The sequence below is a fragment of the Rhinolophus ferrumequinum genome, chromosome 11 (assembly GCF_004115265.2).
Source record: "Rhinolophus ferrumequinum isolate MPI-CBG mRhiFer1 chromosome 11, mRhiFer1_v1.p, whole genome shotgun sequence".
Taxonomy (NCBI): domain Eukaryota; kingdom Metazoa; phylum Chordata; class Mammalia; order Chiroptera; family Rhinolophidae; genus Rhinolophus; species Rhinolophus ferrumequinum.
This window is the reverse complement of record NC_046294.1, coordinates 11,255,062-11,275,335: the sequence shown is the minus strand read 5'-3', so window position 1 is coordinate 11,275,335 and position 20,274 is coordinate 11,255,062. Positions and strand designations below refer to the sequence as shown.

General features: G+C 40.6%; 1 protein-coding gene across 1 annotated transcript; it reads left to right on the top strand.

The window, feature by feature from the left end:
• The first annotated feature begins 13,742 nt into the window (after positions 1 to 13,742).
• On the top strand, positions 13,743 to 15,918 carry LOC117030949 (olfactory receptor 9I1-like). Its single transcript, XM_033121215.1, is given in 3 exon segments — positions 13,743 to 13,777; positions 13,779 to 13,924; positions 14,960 to 15,918. Coding segments are annotated over 3 exon segments (1,140 nt in total).
• The last annotated feature ends 4,356 nt before the right edge of the window (positions 15,919 to 20,274 follow it).

The window sequence follows — 20,274 nt, the reverse complement described above, 5'->3', positions numbered from 1 at the left end:
TATCCTGCTATTTGGATGATGGATGGAACATGAGCGCATTATACTAAGTGATATAAGTCAGAGAAAGACAAATATTGTATGATCTCATTTATATGTGGAATCTAAAAAAATCATACTCAAAGAAACAGAGGAGAATAATGGTTAACAGGGGCTGGAAGGTGATGGAATTGGGGAGATGTTGGCCAACAGGCACAAACTTGCAGTAAGGAGATGATTAAGTTCTGGAGATTTGATAAACAGCATTGGGATTATAGTTAACAAGTTTTATATACTTCAAAGTTGATAAAAGACTAGATCTTAAATGTTCTCACCACACAAAGGAAATGATAACTATGTGAGCTGATGGAGATACTAGCTAAGATTATTGTGGTAATCCTATTGCAATATATAAAGGTATCAAATTAACACATCATATACCTTAAACTTACACAATGTTACTTATATCTGAATGTCAATTATATATCAATTAAAAAAAAAAAGACTGGACTGATGACATCATTTGTATTCCTGGAGCAAATCGGGCCCGAGGGTGTCCAGGTCAGGTCACGGGTTTTCAGTTACATGGGTCGATAGGTTTCATTTTTTAAATGAGTTTGTTTCTGTTTTATTTGTTAATTTTGTTTTTAGATTCCACATATGAGTGAAATCACATTGCATCTGTCTTTCTCTCTGACACTCCACTCATTACAATACCCTCCAGGTCCATCCAGTCATCACAGATGGCAAGAACCCATGCCCTTCCATGGCCAAGCAATAGTCCATTGTATATATGTACCACATCCTCTTTATGCATTCAACCATTGACAAATACCCAGGCTGCTTCCACATCTTAGTCATTGTAAACAATGCTGCATTGAACACATGGATGCACATGTCCCCTCAAAGTAGTGTTTTGGGTTTCTTTGGATAATACCCTGAAGTGGGATTACTGCGTCCTTCATTGTCTCTTCTTATAGCCTTTGTTTTAAAGTCACTTTTGTTTGGTATAAGTATGGCTATCCCAAATTTTTTTGTTTTTTGTTTTTTTCATTTCCATTTTTATGAAATACCTTGGTCCATCACGTCACTTTCTGTCTTTGTGTGTCTTTCAATCTGAAGTGAGTCTCTTGTAGGCAGCGTATGTAAGTGTTTTGCTTTCTTATCCATTCATTCCCTCCTATGTCTTTTCATTGGAGCATTTAATCCATTTACATTGAAAGTAATTTTATTATTCATAATTTTGATTTTTTTTTTCTGTCTTAAAGAAGTCCCTCTAAAATTCCTTGTAATACTAATTTGGTGGTGATGAACCCCTTTAGCGTTTTCTTGTCTGGGAAGCTCTTCATCTGTCTTTTGGTTTTGAATGATAGCCTTACTGGGTAGAGTAGTCTTGGTTGTAGGTCCTTGTCTTTCATCATGTTGAATATTTTGTGCCAATCCCTTCTGGCCTGCATAGTTCTGTTGAGAATTCACCTGGCAGTCTTATGGGAAATTCCTTATAAGTTACTAATTACCTTTCTCTTGTTGTTTTTAGGATGCTCTTTTTGTCTTTAACCTTTGTCATTTTAATTATAATGTGTCTAAGTGTGGGCCTGTTTCAGTTCATCCTGTTTGGGACTATCTGAGCTTCCTGGACTTGTATGTCTATTTCCTTCATCAGGTTAAGAAAGTTTTCGGTCATGATTTCTTGAAATAGATTCTCAATCTCTTGTTTTCTCTATTCTCCTTCTGGTACCCTTATGATGTGAATGTTGTTATGCTTGATGTTATCCCAGAAGTCTTTTAAACTATCCTTATTTTTTTTTTGGAGTCTTTTTTCTTTTTGCTGTTCCGATTGAATGTTTACTGCTACCTTGTCTTCCAAATTGTTGAGTTGATCCTCAGCTTCATCTAGGCTGCTGGTGATTCTTTCTAGTGCATTCTTCACTTTAGTTATTGTATTCTTCACTTCTGCTGGTTCTTTTTTATGGTTTCCATGTCCTTTTTTCTGCATGCTATCTCTTGTTGAAGTTCTCACTAAGTTCCTTGAGCATTCTTATAACCATTATTTTGAATTCTGTCTTTGGTAGGTTGCTTGCCTCCATTTCATTTAGTTCTTTTTCTGGAGTTTTCTCTTGTTCTTTCATTTGGTACACATTTCTTTGTTTCCTCATTTTGGCTGCTTCTCTGTGTCTGCTGCTATGTATTAGGTAGATCTGCTATGTCTTCCAGTCTGGACTGGGTGGCCTTATGTAGTAGGTGTCCTGTGGGGCTTAGTGGCACAGACTCCCTTGTCACCTGAGCTGGGTGCTCCAGCATTGTCCCTTGTGGGGGTTGTGTGTAACCTCCTGTTATAGTTGAGCCTTGATTGCTCTTGGCACAACAGTGGATGGAATTGACCATTTGGTTGACCTGACTGTGGGGTAAAACCCCACTGAGTGGGATTCACCCCAGTGGGCTTTTGTACTTGTTGAGACTGCCCTTTGTGTGTGCTGCTTGTGGGGCTAATTGGGTGGTGCTCTGCTGTGGTCTGAAGCCAACCTCCAAGTGTATTGGTTCTGGGGCCTCTTGGGAGGGGCTCTGGTGTAGGCCCAGGTCACCCACTGCCTGTGACTGGCCGGGGGCTACCGAGTAGAGCTACAAAGCAATCTGCAGTTGTTTGCTGCCTATGCTGGACCTGGATGCACGTGGGAGAGGGCATGCTGTGAACTGAGAATGGCTTTCACCAGTACCTGGTCTGGGGTAGCTCTGCAAAAAGCCAGAACTCCCTGAGACCTGCTGCCACCTGTTGACTCCCTTAAGGTTTAGCCACTGATAATGCCTTGGTTAGCAAGTTGGGTGAGGCAGGGTCTCCCAGAGTCACTAGACTGGGAAGAATTGTTGTCACCAGGTTAATGTAGACTCTGGTTTGGTGCCAGTGCTGAGCCTGGAGTGACTCAACCAAAGTCTTAGACTACACCAAGGCCAGTTGCCACCTGCCTGGGGCCTGTGGGACTCTGATAGTTTTCCAAGAAAGAGTACAATGTAGGCAGGTCTGTCTGCTTGCAGAGAAAGTGCCTCCATCGGTGGGCAAGTTGGGTGGGGTGGGGTTCCAGTGAGTCATCAGGGAAGACCAGCAGAGCTCACCAGGCCAATCAGATGGCTGGAGGGGGAGGCCTGAACACAAGAAAGATGGCGTCCACCTGCTGGCTGCATGGAAGGTGAACTCCCTCACTGGGAAAATGCTGACTGTTCATTAGTCCTTCCTCTGAAGCCACATACCTCAGTCTTTTCCCCAACCCCATGTCTCTGAGGCTCCCCTGAATCACCGTCCCTCTGCTGGAGCCCAAGGTGAGTGCCTGTGAGTGAGTCTTTGTGTGGGCCGTTTAAGAGGATGTCAGGTTTCCCTGCAGCCTTCTGGCCCACACAAATGGTCAGAATCCCCACTATTGTTACAGCCAGATTTTGTGGGGCTCCTCATCTCAGTACCAGTACTCTGGGCTGGGGAGCCTGGAGTGGGGCTGGCTGGGGTCCCTCACTCCTCTGGGGGAGTCGATGTGGCCCAGATATCCCTCCTGAATCTCAACCACCACACGCAGGTGTGGGGTCTTTTCCGTTTCTCCACCCCTCCTACCAGTCTCAATGTGGCTTCTTTTTTATATTTTTAGTTATAGGACTTCTGTTTGGCTAGACTTTAGATGGTTCTCCAGGTTGATTGTTCTATAATTCATTTGTAACTTTAATGTGTTCACAGAAGAATGCGGGCACAGTGTTTATCTACTCTGCCATCTTGGATCTTTCTCCTCTTTCATTTTTTATTTAAGTCAGTTTTATTGGGTTTTTCTGACAATTTCATCTGAAAAAGGTCTAATACCAACTCTGAGGTATTATTGTTTCATATGTTTATGCAGGCATTGAAATATTTGGAAGAACACTTACCAGACTGTTAAAAAGAGTATCACTGGATGTTATGAAAAGGATGTCACTTCATAACTGTTATGTAGGGGTTTGTTAGAAAAATTATATATTATTAAAAAGAAAATATTTCAATATTTATAGTACAATTGGAAAGATAGGTGGGTGAAAGCAGCCAAGAAAATCTGGAAAAATGAGAATAGGTAGTAGAGAGGTCAATTAACCTGCCTGATACCAATGCTTACTATAGAGATTTAATAATTGAAACAGTGTTTTTCACCTATATCCAAGTATGCAGGAGAAGCTAGTATATAATAATGGTGGTATTTTACATCATCGGAGAAAGAAACATTCATTGAATCACTGATGGTGGAACAATTGGTTAACTATGTGGGAAGAGAAATTTGATCCGTATGTCATAGCTTACATCAAAACAAACTTCAGATATATCAAAGGTTATAAAGAAGATATAGGTGAATCTTTGTCAGCTTTCAATGTGGGAACTATTTTCTAAAACCAAAAACACAGAAAGAAGTGCATACATTTGTCTACATAAAATGTTTAAAATTCCATATGTCAAAAACAGTGTATTAGTAATATAAAAAGCAAATAAAATAATAAAAAGGTATTTCTGACATATGTGGAAGGCATGTCCTGTTGGGTTTACTTCCCAGAAGTAAATGAGATGGGGTGGAGTATTAATACAAAAGTGATCTCATCTGACCACAAGGGTGGAAAACGCTCATGATACAGTTTTAAATGGATAATGGTGTTTGGGATGGAAATCTCCATCACACGTGAGGATAAGAAATAGCACATATCTTTTTTCTAAATATGCAGAGAAAATTTTATTTATATTGGAAGCCCAAAATAATAAATTGACAACTACTGGAGTTCAGAAAGGTTTCCAGGTAAAATGACCCATGTAAAGAATCATCAATGGCCTTCCTCTACATGAGCAGCAATCAATAAAACAACAAAAAGAAAAACAAAAGACCTAACGAAGGGACTGAATGAATGGAAGAGAAGTCTCCTGTATGATATAAGTGTAGAGATATAAGTATGTATGTCCTGTATAGTAGAGGGACAAGAAATGTCATCTTTGTTTTCTAAATTACATAAATCTGGTTTAATTCCCCTTCTGTCAAGATTAAAGAATATTCACTCTCAGTCATATACATATAAATATGTATATTATTTAAATTTTTTCTTGTTAACTCCCTCCAAAGGAACAGTATGAAAACAGTATATGAACTTTGTTCCCAATTAAAAAAATATGTAAATGTCTCTAGAAAATAATTCTGGAAGCATATTTAACAGTACTAGACCCTGTTACCATCTTTAACTTCCATGTCTATTCCAGGAGGTAGGTATAAAGAAGTGATGTAACTTCTTTTTATTTTATTATGATTTGTTTTAGTTATTTCTTTTTAATTTTTTTTTATTAATTTACTGGAGTGACATTGGTTAGTAAAATTATATAGGTTTCAAGTGTACAGTTCTATAATACATCATCTATATATTGCATTGTGTGTTCACCACCCAGAGTCAGTGCTCCTTCCATCACCATATATTTGATCCCCTTTTCCCTCGTCTACCACCCCCTCCCCACTTACCCTCTGGTAACCACTAAACTGTTGTCTGTATCTATGAGTTTTTGTTTGTCTTATTCATTTGTTGCTTTCAGTTTTATTCACTTTAAATTCACAACTTTAAATTCAAAAGGTAGAGGGCGATTTGAACTCAAACTGCCTACTGTCAGAGCTTATCTGCTAAATAACTATGTTCTAATGTCTTTCCCTCCAACTGTTAAAAGCGCCTTTGGAGTGGTGTGATTATAGTGGCTTAAATGTCTTCCTTTATACTCTTTTGACATTATCCAAAATTTTTTTTATCCTAAGTAAGAGGTATTTATAAACAGCTAACTAACACCAGGAGGTACAGAATAGTGGTTAAGAGCAAGGTGTCTGGAGCCAGCCTTCTCTGGTTCCAATCTCAGCTCTTCCTCTTACTGCTTGTGTAACTGTGGGTGGTTATTTCCTCTCTGAGTCTCGATTTCCTCACTGGCAGAATAGAATAATAATAGTATCTACTTCATAAAATTGTAGTGAGGAGTCATGGGTTAAACATAAGTAAAACGAATATGGTGTACAAGGCACTGCTCTAGGAGTTTATATATAGATTATTAACATCAATTGAGTAAATGAGTTAGCAGGTTGCTGGAACTTCACATAATCTAATTACTTATTTCACTTGTGCCCCATAGTGAGATTGGTCAGAAAAGGTTACCTTGGGTTGATGACAGCTCCTCAGAGAGGAGAACATAGAGGTATCTCCCCTCATCCTCCAAATGAGATTAAATTATTCTGAGGGCTGCCGGACAGGACAAAGTTTGGTGGGGAAGAATTGAGAAAGCTAACTCTGCAGGGGCCCTTTTCTCATTCCTCTGGGAATGAGAGAAGTCTAATTAGAAGCTTAGGGCCTGATTAGAGAAACCCAATCAGAGGCAAATCCCCCTGCCCTGGTCTCCAATTTGCCTTCTTGGAGCACCCAGATGGAGCAGAGATCCAGGCAGCTCTTAAGGGATGCTCCTGTGGGTGATGGGGTTTGTGAGCTGCAGGTGCTGAAGATATTTGTTTCTCTGGACCCTCAAAGCCCCACTTAGGTACCCTATTCTGCTCCCAACCAGCCCAATCTTCTGGATTAGAGAAAGACCTCCTGGTTCTGCCAAATGTAAGTGTGACCATAGTAGATCAGAAAGAAAACGAACCACAGTCCAGCTTCAAAATGGATATGACAACCTGAATCTTGGTTTCCTTTCATCTAAAAAGGGTTTATCTCTTTTTTTCTTTAGAGAATAGATTCCAAGCTAGAGCAGTTTTCTGGGAAGCACGATGTGCTGGGCGTTATTAATTTCACTTCCCCTGTGCAGTGATGCAATACACTTAGCATCTCTGAACCTCAGTTTTCTCATCTATAACATGGGATTGATAATGCCTCTCAAAGCTGATTCACGTGATTGGTTTCAGCATCAGAAGACACAAGGTAGTTGAGACCACATGGAAAACTAGGGAGGCTATTTTTTTTTTTTTTTGGAATTTTTCTAAGAGTTATTTGAGCCCAAACTGATGACAATTGCAGGAAAGCAAGATCTCAAATGCTCTAGAGAATAACAGTTTTGCAGTTTCTTTTACACGTTTGAAATTAAGGAGGGAATGTAAGGAAGAAAACATGGAGGTGGGAGAAAGCAAGGCAGGGATTGGATTACACGACAGTTAAGGTTATGTGCCCTCTTGAGGGTGATTATTACTTCAAAGATGCGTTAACCTATGAGGTCTGACAATTAAGTTCGTGAACTTATTGCAACGATGATGCTAACCTTTTTTGATATCAGAGAGATTATTCATTATGAATTTGTACCAACTGGACAAACGGTTCACCAAGTTTACTATTTGGAAGTACTGAAAATGCTGCATGAAAAAGTTAGACGATTTGAAGTTTTCGCCAACAATTCATGGCTCTTGCATCACGACAATGCACCAGCTCACATGGGAGTTTTTAGCCAGTAAACAAATCACTGTATTGGAACACCCTCCCTACTCACCTGATCTGGCTTCCAATGACTTTCTTTACCTGAAGGAAATATTGAAAGGGAGACATTTTGATGACATTCAGGACATCAATGGTAATACGATGACAGCTCTGATGGCCATTCCAGAAAAGAAGTTCCAAAATTGCTTTGAAGGGTGGACTAGGTGCTGGCATCGGTGCATAGCTTCCCAAGGGGAGTACTTCGAATGTGACTGTAGTGATATTCAGCAATGAGGTATGTAGCACTTTTTCTAGAATAAGTTCATGAACTTAATTGTTAGAACTCACAGATGCACAGAAACTAGGGAAACTATTTAAACGTAATGGGTTCTATTGAGAAAAGGGAGAGAGCAGGCAGTAATTCTTGTTGAGTCTGGAAGAAACTTGTAAATCTCCAGCAGGTATTTGGAGTGTGATGGCACTGACACTACAGAGGGGGCTGGAGGTTATGGGTAGGCTCTAAAACAGAACGAGCTCTTTTGTGGGAGAGAAATTTCTCCATTGTTGAAATTGTTCAGCCTCCAAAAGTATGATTGGTCAGAAAGGATCACCATTAGCTTGAAAACCAGCCATCAGCCATGCTCTAGAGCAGATTTCTGATGTGGGCGGGAGGTAATTCTCAGACCCCTGCAGTTCAGAATCCATTAACTACTTTCTGTATGACCCACCCTAAGGCATAGAGAACTGAGGTTTCTCCTTTAGGACTGGTAGGGTGGGTACTGACTTTGAGAGAAGCTCTAAGGATATTGGGGTGATGGTAGAAGACTTGCATCCAGAGCTAAAGCGACCCCATGCTCATGTTCATGCTTTGTAAGACTGGCTCTGTCCAGGTATCCCCATCACCACAACTCATCCCCCAACAGTTTCTCTTTAAGAGAGGGCAGTTCACCTCTTCTCACCATTCTGAGAAGCAGAGACTTGAGTAATTCCAAGCATCAAAAAAGCTGTGCTAAGACTCTGAGAAGGAGGAGCAGCCCAGGCAGTAGAAGGAGTGTCTTGTCAGGCTGTAGGAGATCTGGGGTCTAGTCTTCCAACCTTTCCATTGACTCTTTGCTTCTGCACAAGACCCTCTGCATCTTGGGGCCTCTCTTTCCTCATCTCTACATCATCTGTCTGAAGACAGAAGGACAGAACCATGACCTTGAGAGACTCCTTTAAGTTCCAGGATGCTGCTGCACACTCAGTCCTGGCAGCAGATGGCTCAGAGTGGACAGGCATTGGTGAAAGAGAAGTGCCAGAGGTTTGACGTCAGTGTTTGGACAGACTTTGTACGCCATTTTAGAAGCTTATTGTAGGATCCCAAAGTGAGGAAGAACCTCAAGATTTCAACTTTTCAGGTCTTTTCCTTGCTACCTCCTTTCTTCAGGTGGGGTATCTGTATCACTAAGACCCCCATGCTAAGGGGTTGGGTGTTGAGGTGGGAAGGGTTCTGGGTCCTTTTCTTCCTAGCTATGTAACTATCAGACAAGTCCTGTGACCTCTCTGAGTCCCACTTTCCTCACCTGAAAATGAGTCGTCTGAGGATCAAATGAAATAATGGGGGTACAGTGTTCTAAAGTGAGGGACCATGAAAGCAACTTTTAATTTTGGGGAGTTCACACCTTGCATTGTATACAATGGAACTAACCTTTGTTGAACACACAATATGCCACCTTACTTCACCCTCACAACACTCCTGTGAGTTAGGGAGTATTCATGCCCATCTTATAGATGAAAGAGCTGAAGTTCAGAGGATTTAAGTGACTGGCTGGGATTTGACCTCCCTGTGATAGGCCTTCAAAGCACTCTGGTTCTGTGACACCATACTGGTCTGCCTTTCTGCTATTTTCAGAAGCTTGCTGGAGAAGTTTTCTATAGATTTATGAGTTTTAATTCAACTAGAAAATTACCATCTAAAGTTTTTTCCCAAACACGTTTCTGAGGAAAAGAGAACTTAAACAAGGACTCTATTTTCATCTTTAGCTTGAGACGCCTCTTTACCTGAACACAGAGAGAGTGTGGGTGGAGGGAGCTATGTTTTTTCACCATTTAAACAGTTTGAGGACCCAAGTCCACCGTCAGACAGTCTGAGTGGCTGCCAAATTATCTTGTAAGCCATTCCTTTACTCCTTTTTCCTCTTCAAGTAAGCACCGATGATACCATTCTATTACAGCAGCAGAGGGAGAACCACTACCCTCTATGTCCATTTAGTTCTATATATTCATCACTACGTCCCAGGGTCCAGCTTACTGCCTGGCACAGAGTCTAAAAGCAGATCCTTTATAAATCTTCACTGCATACTTCCAGCTGAGAGCAATGGCTACATAACTTTAGGCACCGCATGCAAACTTTATACTTCATCATTTTTAAATAACTTTAAGCCTGACGTGGAGGATCTAATTAGTTTTGCTGACCTAGTATATAAATACTTTTCAGGACCATGAGTATACATTTTCCACAGGATGTATAATTATAAAGCTGGTATCTGGGCACTTCTAATGATTCCTTCCAAGTGTAAATGTGTTACTTTTAGAATCATCTTCCCATCCATTACATTTTCTTGTTTGATCCCTAGTAGCCTCTTGGCTCCTAGCACAGTGCTTTCTCTGCCCTGAGATGGTAGTGGGAGCCTATTAAACACCGAAGCCTGCTGGGCTCTCTCTCTTCTGAAACTCCTGTTAGTTTCCTGAGTTTAGCAGAGGTTTTGGAGAGCATTAATAATCTCAAAGCACAGACTATCTCGAAGTCTTTCTCCTTTAGCCTCAGAATGGGTGAGGATTACGTGTCCTAGGTGTGTTTACCATCAGCTGATATAAAAATGAAGCTGTGGATCTTGAGCAGACATGATTAATGTGGGGGAAAGATAGCCTAGAGTTACAGAGGTCCAGCAGGGCAGGCCTGCCTGGAACTGAGACATTTCTATGCCTTACCAACAATTAAATAACAGATCTCTGAGAATGTGAAATGCTGACATTGCTCAATACCATGGAGCATGGTGGGTTCATGATGGCATTAAGGATTCACTTTCTTCCTGTGCATCCTTAAAAGCCAGCAAGTTCAACTATTTTGTGGGTTTCAAAAACAGGAAACTGCTGCTTTAGTGTTCTGTTCATATTTTCCCAGCAACTTCATTTATCTAAATTGCCTGGGACCAAATAGTTTCTTCTGAGGCTGCACTGAGCCACGGTTCTCTTCCCTGCCTGGAGATTTTTGTGGAGCTGCTGTTTGTTTTCCCTAATCTTAATCATTAGGAGATGGACTGATTGCTTTACCTAGAATTATCAATCATTTTGGTCCAGTTCAGGAATTTAGACAACGCATCACAAGGCAAGGTGGGACTGTTCTTGGAGAGAACCTAACTTTCCATTTCCTCTGAAGATCAGCAAACACTGGGCAACCTTGGTTTTCTTTTCATCTCCCCCTTGCGAAATGGACATATTTGATACTCAGAAGGGTCACATGAAGGGGCGTGATGAGTTAAGAGACCTTCCATGCTGCTCGTTGTCTCCGTATGGAGGCTGGGGTCACTGGGTTGAGATTAGATTGATGGAGATTTCAGGAGCTGGCTACAGTGGCATAGACATGGAGACCTCCCTAAGCTTTCCACTTTCTCAAGTATCTGCCTTTCTTCATCATCCATAGATCAGTCTGAGGTTGAACCACTGTGTGCGCGCTGTCTTTCCAGAACCCATTTGGCAAAGTCGTCTGGCGGCGCTGTTATTGGCCTGATGCCGACAGGGCTGACCATTCTGATTAGCCTGGCATCTGGCCAACAGGCCATTTTATTTTGTATTTATTTATTCATCAAGACCTCTTTCCAAAAGAGATTTCAAGTGGCTTATAAAAATGCAGGACATGCAGCAAGATAAAATAAATTAGAAATGAGGAGTGAGGTCTGGGCAAAGGGAAAGTACAGATAGGCAGATAATCTAATGCTAATGAGGAGACAGGAGCAAGGCCGGCTCCCATGACTTTGGTCTTGTCACTTAAACCTGGACTAGAGGTGATGGTTCCTTGGTGGCTGCACAGTCCTCATTAGAATTTGATTTGACGGTGGCCCTGTGCATCTCTTCTGCCTCCCCATCCCTGCAGACAAGACATGCCAAATAAAGGTGATACCACAACAAGGAGAACATGTGCAGCCTTTCCAACTCAGAATTGGGGTCATTTTCCAAAATCTTAACTTACATTACTCTCCTCTTTGCCCAAAGGTAGAGAGTACTATATATAAAGCTGCTAAAAGGTTCTAGGCATAAGAAAGGTGCTCAGTACACGGTAACTCATTATTACCATACTCCTGAGCAATGGGTAGCGGCTGGGGGTGCGGCCCTGGAGTCCAACAGACCGTGGTTCAAATCCCAGCTTAGTGGTTTACCTAAACCGAGTGAATTAATTTCTGCAGTCCCTGTTTTGCAGTCTATAAATAGGGATAATAATATCCAGTGTTGAGGTGTTGTGAGAAGTAAATGAGGCACGTTATATAAAACATGTAGAACAGTTTCTGACGCACAGTGAATGCTGCCTTCATGTCATTCTTCATTACCATTGTTCATACATGCTCTTTTCCTCTCGTGTTGGACTGTTTTCCAATTTTTTATTTTTATTTATTTTATTTTTCAATTAGAGTTGACATTCAATACTATTTTATATTAGTTTCAGGTGTACAGCATAGTGGTGAGGCATTTATATCATTTATGAAGTGATCCCCCCAATTAGTCTAGTGCCTGACTATATATGACTATATAGACTATATAACTTAATCTATTGACGCATTACAATATTATTGACTGTATTCCTTATGCTGTACTTCATTTCATTGGGCTTTTAAGAGGAGATGAAGACCATCATGTAAAGGAACAGGATGCAGCATGTGAGGTCCTCAGTGAGGACACAGAGGAAGAGAAAGGAAGATGGTTGAAGTTTATGCACTACATCAGTGGCAGAAACTGGACTTGAATTCAGGGCTCCTGACGCTGTTTCCAGCCTTTTTGGCTCATCATAATCAACTGCCCCTCCCCCACCCCGACACTCCCCTCCAAAGGAAAATAGCTGCCCTCCCCCACAGGAGATCTAACAGTGTCTCTTAGAGGAGTAGTGGAATGAAGTGTGTCTCCTGACTTACGCCTCCCTGGCTGGGGCTGCCTGAAGCTGGGCTACAGTGTCCTACTCTCCGCACCAAAGTGATGAGTCATGGTGTAGGTTAGTGGAAAACATGATGAATCTGGAACCAAAAGTCCTGGTGCCATTTATGAACTGTGTGGTCCTGGGATAGTTTATTTAACCATTTTGAGCTTCATTTTACTCAGCAATAACATGGAGATAAATTTGTGAATGGTGTAACTACCTAGTGATTGAAAAATCAGTTTTGTAACACGTCCATGGATTGAGTGTTCACTGTGTACTAGGCAGAGTGCCTGTGTTTCCATGAATTATCTCTTTTACCTCTCACAGCACAGCAGTGCTGTTGTGGTTATTGCGGTAGATGTTGAGAATGAGACTCAAGAGGTCAAGTACATTGCCCAAGGTCACACAAATAGAAATAGTTGAGTCTGAGTTTCCAACAAGCTTTGTCTGTTTTCAGGGCCCATTGTCTTAGCCACTATGCTGTTGTTGGGATTCTAGCCTAACCGGTATACTGAATAGGCTGATCAACGAGCCTCTGGGATAACTTATGGCCTTCTCACAAGGACCTGAAGAACTCTGTATATTTTGTAATGGACGTGAGGTGGTTCATTGCTTGTGATTTGTGTCTTTATTTTATATTGTTGGTGGATAAATGGTGTGCGCAAATATGTGTGAATAGTTACCTGATCCCCAGGCTTTCTGCTAAAATGTCACTTTTTCAATAAACCTTTCCTGATGGTGTTATTGAACACCCCCCTCCGTACTTTGGTTCTTCTAATTCCCACACCCTGCTGTTCTTCTTCCTCTGTTTTATGTTTTTCATAACACTTATCATCTTCTATCATGGTAGAAAATATACTTTAAAAAATATATTGTATATGCTTAGCTCTCTGCTAGAATGACCGCTCTCCAAGGGCAAAGATCTTTCTTTTGTCCTGAGCAACCAGAAGTGTGCCTGGCACACGGTAGGTTTTCAGTAGATTCTTACTGAGTAAATAAATACATGTAGTCTCTTTCGTTTCTTCCCTCCTTTGGTCGGGATGATTTGCGTAAATTCCTTTTATAACACAGCAAGTCATTGTTTTGGCCAGAGGTTGGCATTAGATTGGGCCCTAAGGAGGAAAAAAAATAAAATAATAAAATAAAACTCCTAAATATTTACATTATCAAGAATTCAGTGGGGGAAAAACACCAGATGCTGACCTTTATTTCATCAATAGATCAGCTTTTGTCAAAGTTTAATTTTCTTATTTTTCTAAAATCCTTTCTCAAATTCAGTGTTTATTTCAAGGTTAGAAGGAGGACAAGAAGAATCACATTTGAAGTGCACATTCGGTATTTCCATTACCCAAATTATCAGCATCCACAGGTACAGAGGCAAGATTGTCCAAGTACCTGGCAAGAGCTCCAGCTGTATTAGAATTCTAAACTTAGTCTAATGGCTTTGTCCCTTAATGAGTTGTGCAGGCTAATTCTGGAATGGCTTGATTCATGTATCTCACTAATTGATATTGATCTGGCATTTAAAAAAATGGGACAGGTTCTGTGGAATAAGAGAAGAACTTGGAAACCAGGTCATGCTGCTTGGCAGGGACAGAGAGGAAGAGTGACTTGGCCTGTCACAGGTTAGGGGTTCTAACAGTGCTTGCTCTTCACAGCTCACTGTCTTGCATCCAACTCCTGTCCGTTCATATGCACATCAAAAGAACTGCAAAGAAAGATAGAACTGATATTGGGACTCCAGGGCTGTAGACTTGGAGATAAGATTCCAAAATCTACATGAACTGAGGAGCATGCTACTCACATTGTTGCATAATTTAGAAAAAATCATTTTAAGTGTGTGAGTCAGACCATGTGCTCGGCACAGAATGTAAGTTATGTCTTCCACAATAGTATTGTGACGTTAGTGTTGAAATCCCCATTAAACCAACAAGGATACTGAGGCTCAGAAAGATAAATTAACTTGCCCAAGGTCTCCAGCAATTTGAACCTAGGTCTGATTTCAATGCCCTGTCCTTATTACTCTACCACTAGGGCTTCTCCAACAAAGCGGTATTTTCTGGCTCTTCTGTGAGGCTGGTGAAAATTTCCAGTTTGGAACCTCGGTATCAGAAATTTGGAAACGTGTAAGGAATTGAGTTCTAGTTCTGGTTTTGCCTCTTTACTAACTATGAAATCATGAACTAGACACTTCACCTCTTTGAACCTCATATTCTTCTCTTGAAAATGGGATTAACAATATGTGCTTCCAAGGATTTCTGAAAGATCCAATGACATAAAGTTTGTAAAAAAATGTAGAGTGCTTCACAAATCTAAAAGACTGCTATTACTGAAAATGATCAAATCAAGCGTGTTCATCTTAATTTGTCTTCAGTGAGACTTTGTCTATTTATTTTTTATTTCAGTGGGCAGCCATAGGATACATGGCAGAGAATGGCACTGTGGTGAGAGAATTCATTCTGATGGGATTCCAGCTGCAGGCAGAGCTGCAGGTGGGTGTCTTCTTTGTGTTCCTGGTCCTTTATCTCCTCACCGTGGGGGGTAACCTGGGCATGATAGTGCTGATTCAGAGTGATTCTCACTTCCAGACTCCCATGTATTTCTTCCTCAGCCACCTTTCCATCCTGGACATTTGCTACTCCTCTGTCATTGTCCCTCAGTTGCTTGAAACCTTGACTACTGATAAGATGGTCATTACCTATGGGCGCTGTGCCACCCAGTTCTTTTTTTTCACACTCTGTGCTAGTACTGAATGTTTCCTTTTGGCTGTGATGGCCTATGACCGTTATGTGGCTGTGTGTAACCCCCTCCTTTATGCCACTGCCATGACACCACAGACCCGCCTGGGGCTGGTGGCTGGGGCATATGCTGGTGGCATGCTCAATTCTGTGATCCGCACTGGATGTACCTTCTCCATCTCCTTCTGTAAGTCCAAGCACGTGAACTTCTTTTTTTGTGACCTTCCACCCCTGCTGAAGCTTGCCTGCAGTGACACCAGGCTACAGGAACAAGTGATCTACCTCTTAGCTTTCTTGGTCATCACAACCAGCATTTCAGTGATTCTTATATCTTACCTGTTCATCATTTGGGCCATTCTGAAGATTCATACAGTCGGTGGTAAAGCCAAGACTTTTTCCACTTGTGCTTCTCATATGACTGCAGTGGCTCTTTTCTTTGGGACACTTATGTTCATATACCTGAAAGGTAACATGGGCAAATCCCTCGGGGAGGACAAGATTGTATCTGTGTTTTACACTGTGGTCATACCTATGCTGAACCCCATGATCTATAGCCTGAGAAACAAGGAAGTAAAGGAGGCTCTGAAGACAGCTTTTGACAGGATGAGGGTTTGCAAGTGGAATAAGTCTTGAGCTCCATCAGCCAGAAGTTCCTGCAAATCATCCTCTGGGCTTTTGCCTTGTCCTCTTAACAGGTGAACCAGATCTACAAAGATATATTGGGACAGAAAAATGTAGATTTGGGTTTTAGCAATTTATTTATTAGCTCTGTGACCTTGAGCCAGAAATTCTCTGCCTCAGTTTTCACATCAGTAAAAATATTTGCCTTGCAATGATTATAGCCAGGATCAAGAGAGATGGAATGACTAAGAGCTTTATAAACAATAACATGCTATAAAACATAAAATTCATTTTTCTGACCTGTCCTGGGTATTGTTGAGTGTTTTCTCAGCTACTTCATTTTCTTTCTAGTAAGCTAATTTTTGCACCTTAAATAATTACAAAAGGATAGTTATTGTTTACATAGCAAGGGCAGTCACATTTTTTGGTTGTGGGAACTGAGGTGGAAATCAGCCTTGAGAAAAAAAGCTTTTCTCAACATTCAGTCATATTCAATTTAGGCATTTGTTGTGGAAAATATAAGTGTTAAACAGAAGGGGGATAAATAGAGGGGAAAGTAGATGTGAAGGGGGAAATGTTCAAGTTGTTAGCTTACTTCCCAAGATAATTCAGAGGACCAAAACACAGTAGAATAAAAGAAGGAGGTAATGATTTGCATTACTTATTGGAAACAATTTGATGTTGATGTACAGCTGAACTGAGTCCAATATATAACTTTTGAAATATTTCTTAGTCACCAAAGGTCAAAAGCTCTACTTGATTTCTGAAGCATTGTTCATGGACCTTCTGCCCCAATTAACTCAGGCTGTTTTCTATTCTCCCATAATGAAAAGATTCTCTATCTACTTCCGTCTCCTATAGGACATTTACTTTATTATCAGAAGAGAGATAATTATGAATTTGAGTGCCACCTTTTAATGACCTCCATATCTGCTGGAAATATTACTTGGGAAGCATCTTCATGGAGATTCAATCTTATTCATCATGTGAGCAAATATTTACTGACTATCTACTATTTTTGGACATAATACGAGGTTCCAGAATGTAGTAATAGGTAAGATAGACATGGTTCCTCCTGGAGATTAGAACCTGGGGCATGGACAGCTATTAAGCCATTACACAGTTAATTGTTTTTAAATATGATTTTGTAAAGTGGAACAAAAGAAAAAGCATAAGATATTGTTATCCTGTATAACAAGCTTCTGACATAGTTTGGTATGATCAGAAAAGGCTTCCCTGAGGAACTGACATTGAAGCTGAGGCTTAAAGAATAAGTTTGTCGTAGTCATGGGTTGGGGAGACTGCTACAGATAGAAAAAGTTGCAAATGCAAGGATCTGTGGAACAGGGTGCCTTGAGGAACTGAGAGAAGAGAGTGACTGCAGCATGAGTGAGGGGGCTTAATGAGAGATGCAGCTGGTGAAGTCAGGAGAAACTAGGTCACAGAGAGCCTTGCAGGCTCACTTAGGGACTTGTGGACTTTACTCCAAGAGCAAGGCGTGAAATGATCATGTCTGAATTTTGAAAAGGTCTCTATGGCTGCAGTGTGATGGGTGGACGTATCCAGTGCAGATGGAGAGAAACACCCATTTCATCTAAGAAACCACAAATGGTGTATCCCAGGGCAGGTTGCCTCATTTGTACATAATATCGTATACTCCATTCTAGAATACAAATTAAGCCAGAGAAAGCTAGCAGGAGGAGGACCCTGATATTGATTTAGAACTGATTCTTGGCAAAATAGTGAAACTGGGGAAATAATACTTTCGGAGCGATCCGCTTTTTCATTGGTACATCTTTCCTTCCCTGAATTGCGACCTTTCTCAGCTATATTCAGGTACACAGCATGTGTCCTTTTATCAAAAGGGGCATCAATTACTCCCTCTTAAGAGGCTGACACATTTTCATTAACTACTACTATATGACAGGCTGTGTTAATGGGCTGAAGAAATCCCTCCTTGCAAGACTTCTTGCATACTTAAAGGCAGGAAAAGCTTTCAACTTAAAAAAACAAGTAAATGTCGGTTCGATTCCCACATGGGCCAGTGGGCTCTTAACCACAAGGTTGCCGGTTCAACTCCTGGAGTCCCACAAGGGATGGTGGGCTTTGCCCCCTGCAACTAATATTGAACACGGCACGTTGAGCTGAACTGCCTCCCGGATGGCTCAGTTGGTTGGAGTGTGTCCTCTCAACCACAAGGTTGCCGGTTCGACTCTCTCCAAGAGATGGTGGGCTGCGCCCCCTGCAACTAGCAATGGCAACTGGACCTGGAGCTGAGCTGTGCCCTCCATAACTAAGACTGAAAGAACAACAACTTGACTTGGAAAAAAGTCCTGGAAGTACACACTGTTCCCCAATAAAGTCCTGTTCCTCTTTCCCAATAAAATCTTTAAAAAAAAAACCCCAAAACAAAAAACAAGTAAATGGGTAAAATACTAAACTGTGAGTTGGCTATTTTGGTAGGGGTGGGATCTGCCTCACACTCTTCCCACCTTCTGCTTGGTAAGTGACAACCACTTCTATCTATAAATGAATGATACATGTACAGTATTTGATGTATATACAATTGCTTCAGGGATGCATGGAGTGGATAAAAATAAAGTGAAGTTTTAGCATGTGTTAGGTTACTACCTTCTGATTAATGTGAAAAAGCACTGGAAGAAATGACATTTACATTGAATTTCCAATTACATAAATGAATGAAAACATTCATAAATTACCTAATGTTTGTCAGGCTCTGTGCCAAGAGTCTTCATTAATCTCATTTAAAAGTATCATTCTTAAAATAGACTCTACCCATAATCTTTTAGAGAAAAGAATCCTGTGATGGTTGATTTTATGTGTCGAGTTGACTGAACCACAGGGTGCCCAGATATTTGGTTAAACATTATTTCTGGGTGTGTCCGTGAGGATGTTTCCAGGTGAAATTAGCATTTGAGTTGGTGAACTGAGTGAAGCAGGTTGCCCTCCCCAATGTAGGTGGGCCTCATCCAGTCGCCTGAGGGCTGGAATAGAATAAAAGGCACAGAAAGGGAGGTTCATTTCTTCTTCTCTGCCTGCTGCATGAGCTGGAACATTGATCATCTTCTGCACTTGAAATGGGATTTACACCATTGGCTTCCCTGGTTCTCCGGCATTCACACCTCTGCTTTCCTCAGCCTCCATCTAAGGAATCATGTGAGCCAATTCCTTATACCAAATCCCCTTCTATGCCATAAACAGATCCATTACCTCCAAAAGTTTCCCACCACCTTCTTCTTCTTATTACTGTTATTATAATTATTTTGTGATAAGAACAATTAACATAAGATCTACCTTCTTAACAAATTTTTAAGTATGCAATATAGATTGTGGTGATGGTTTCATGGGTATATACTTGTCTCCAAGCTCATCAAGTTGTATATATTAAATACGTACAATTTTTTATGTCGATCATATGTCAATAAAGTGATTTAAGAAAAATCTCCATTTATATCTTATTATTTCTGTATCTCTGGAGGACCCTGCATGATAAAATCCAGTAGGTGATATTGGAGACCTTTTCTTTTAATCCCCTTCAACTTCTAAGTGTATCCCTTTTAGGAACTGGGTTTTGGAATGATAAATTTTTAGCAATAATACTTTGGCCTCAATCCACCAAAAATGATATAGGAAACATGAAGAAAGCAAACCTCCAGACGTTTTTTTTAAAAAAATGTATTGGGTGACAATGGTCAACAAAACTACATAGGTTTCAAGTGTAAATTCTGTAATAGATCATCTACAAGTATACCACATTTTCTTTTTCACTCACCTGTTGATGGACATTTAGATTGTTCCCACATCTTGGCTATTGTGAGTAATGCTGTTATGAATATTGGTGTACAAATATCTGTTCAAGTCCCTGGTTTCAATTATTTTGGGTATAATACCTAGAAGTGAATTTGTTGGATCTTATGGTAAATCTTTGTTTAACTTTTTGAGGAACCACTGACTGTTTTGCACAGTGGCTGTACCATTTTAAATTCCCATTAGCCGTGCACCAAGGTTCCATTTTTTCTGCATCCTCACCAACACTTGTTATTTTCTGTTTTTTATTTCCCCTCTTTGATAGCCATTCTAATGAGGGTGAAGTGTTATTGCAATGTGGTTTTGATTTGCATTATCCTAATGAATTATGATGTTGAACATCTTTTCACGGGCTTATTGGTCATTTGTATATCTTCTTTGGAGAAATGTCTATTCAAGTCCTTTGCTCATTGAAAAAGTTGTTTTGGCTGTTGGGTTGTATGAGTTCTTTATATGTGCATTCTGGATACCAATCCCTGATCAGATATGTGATTTGCAAAAATTTTTTGCCCATTCTGTGGTTTGCTTTTTCACTCTGTT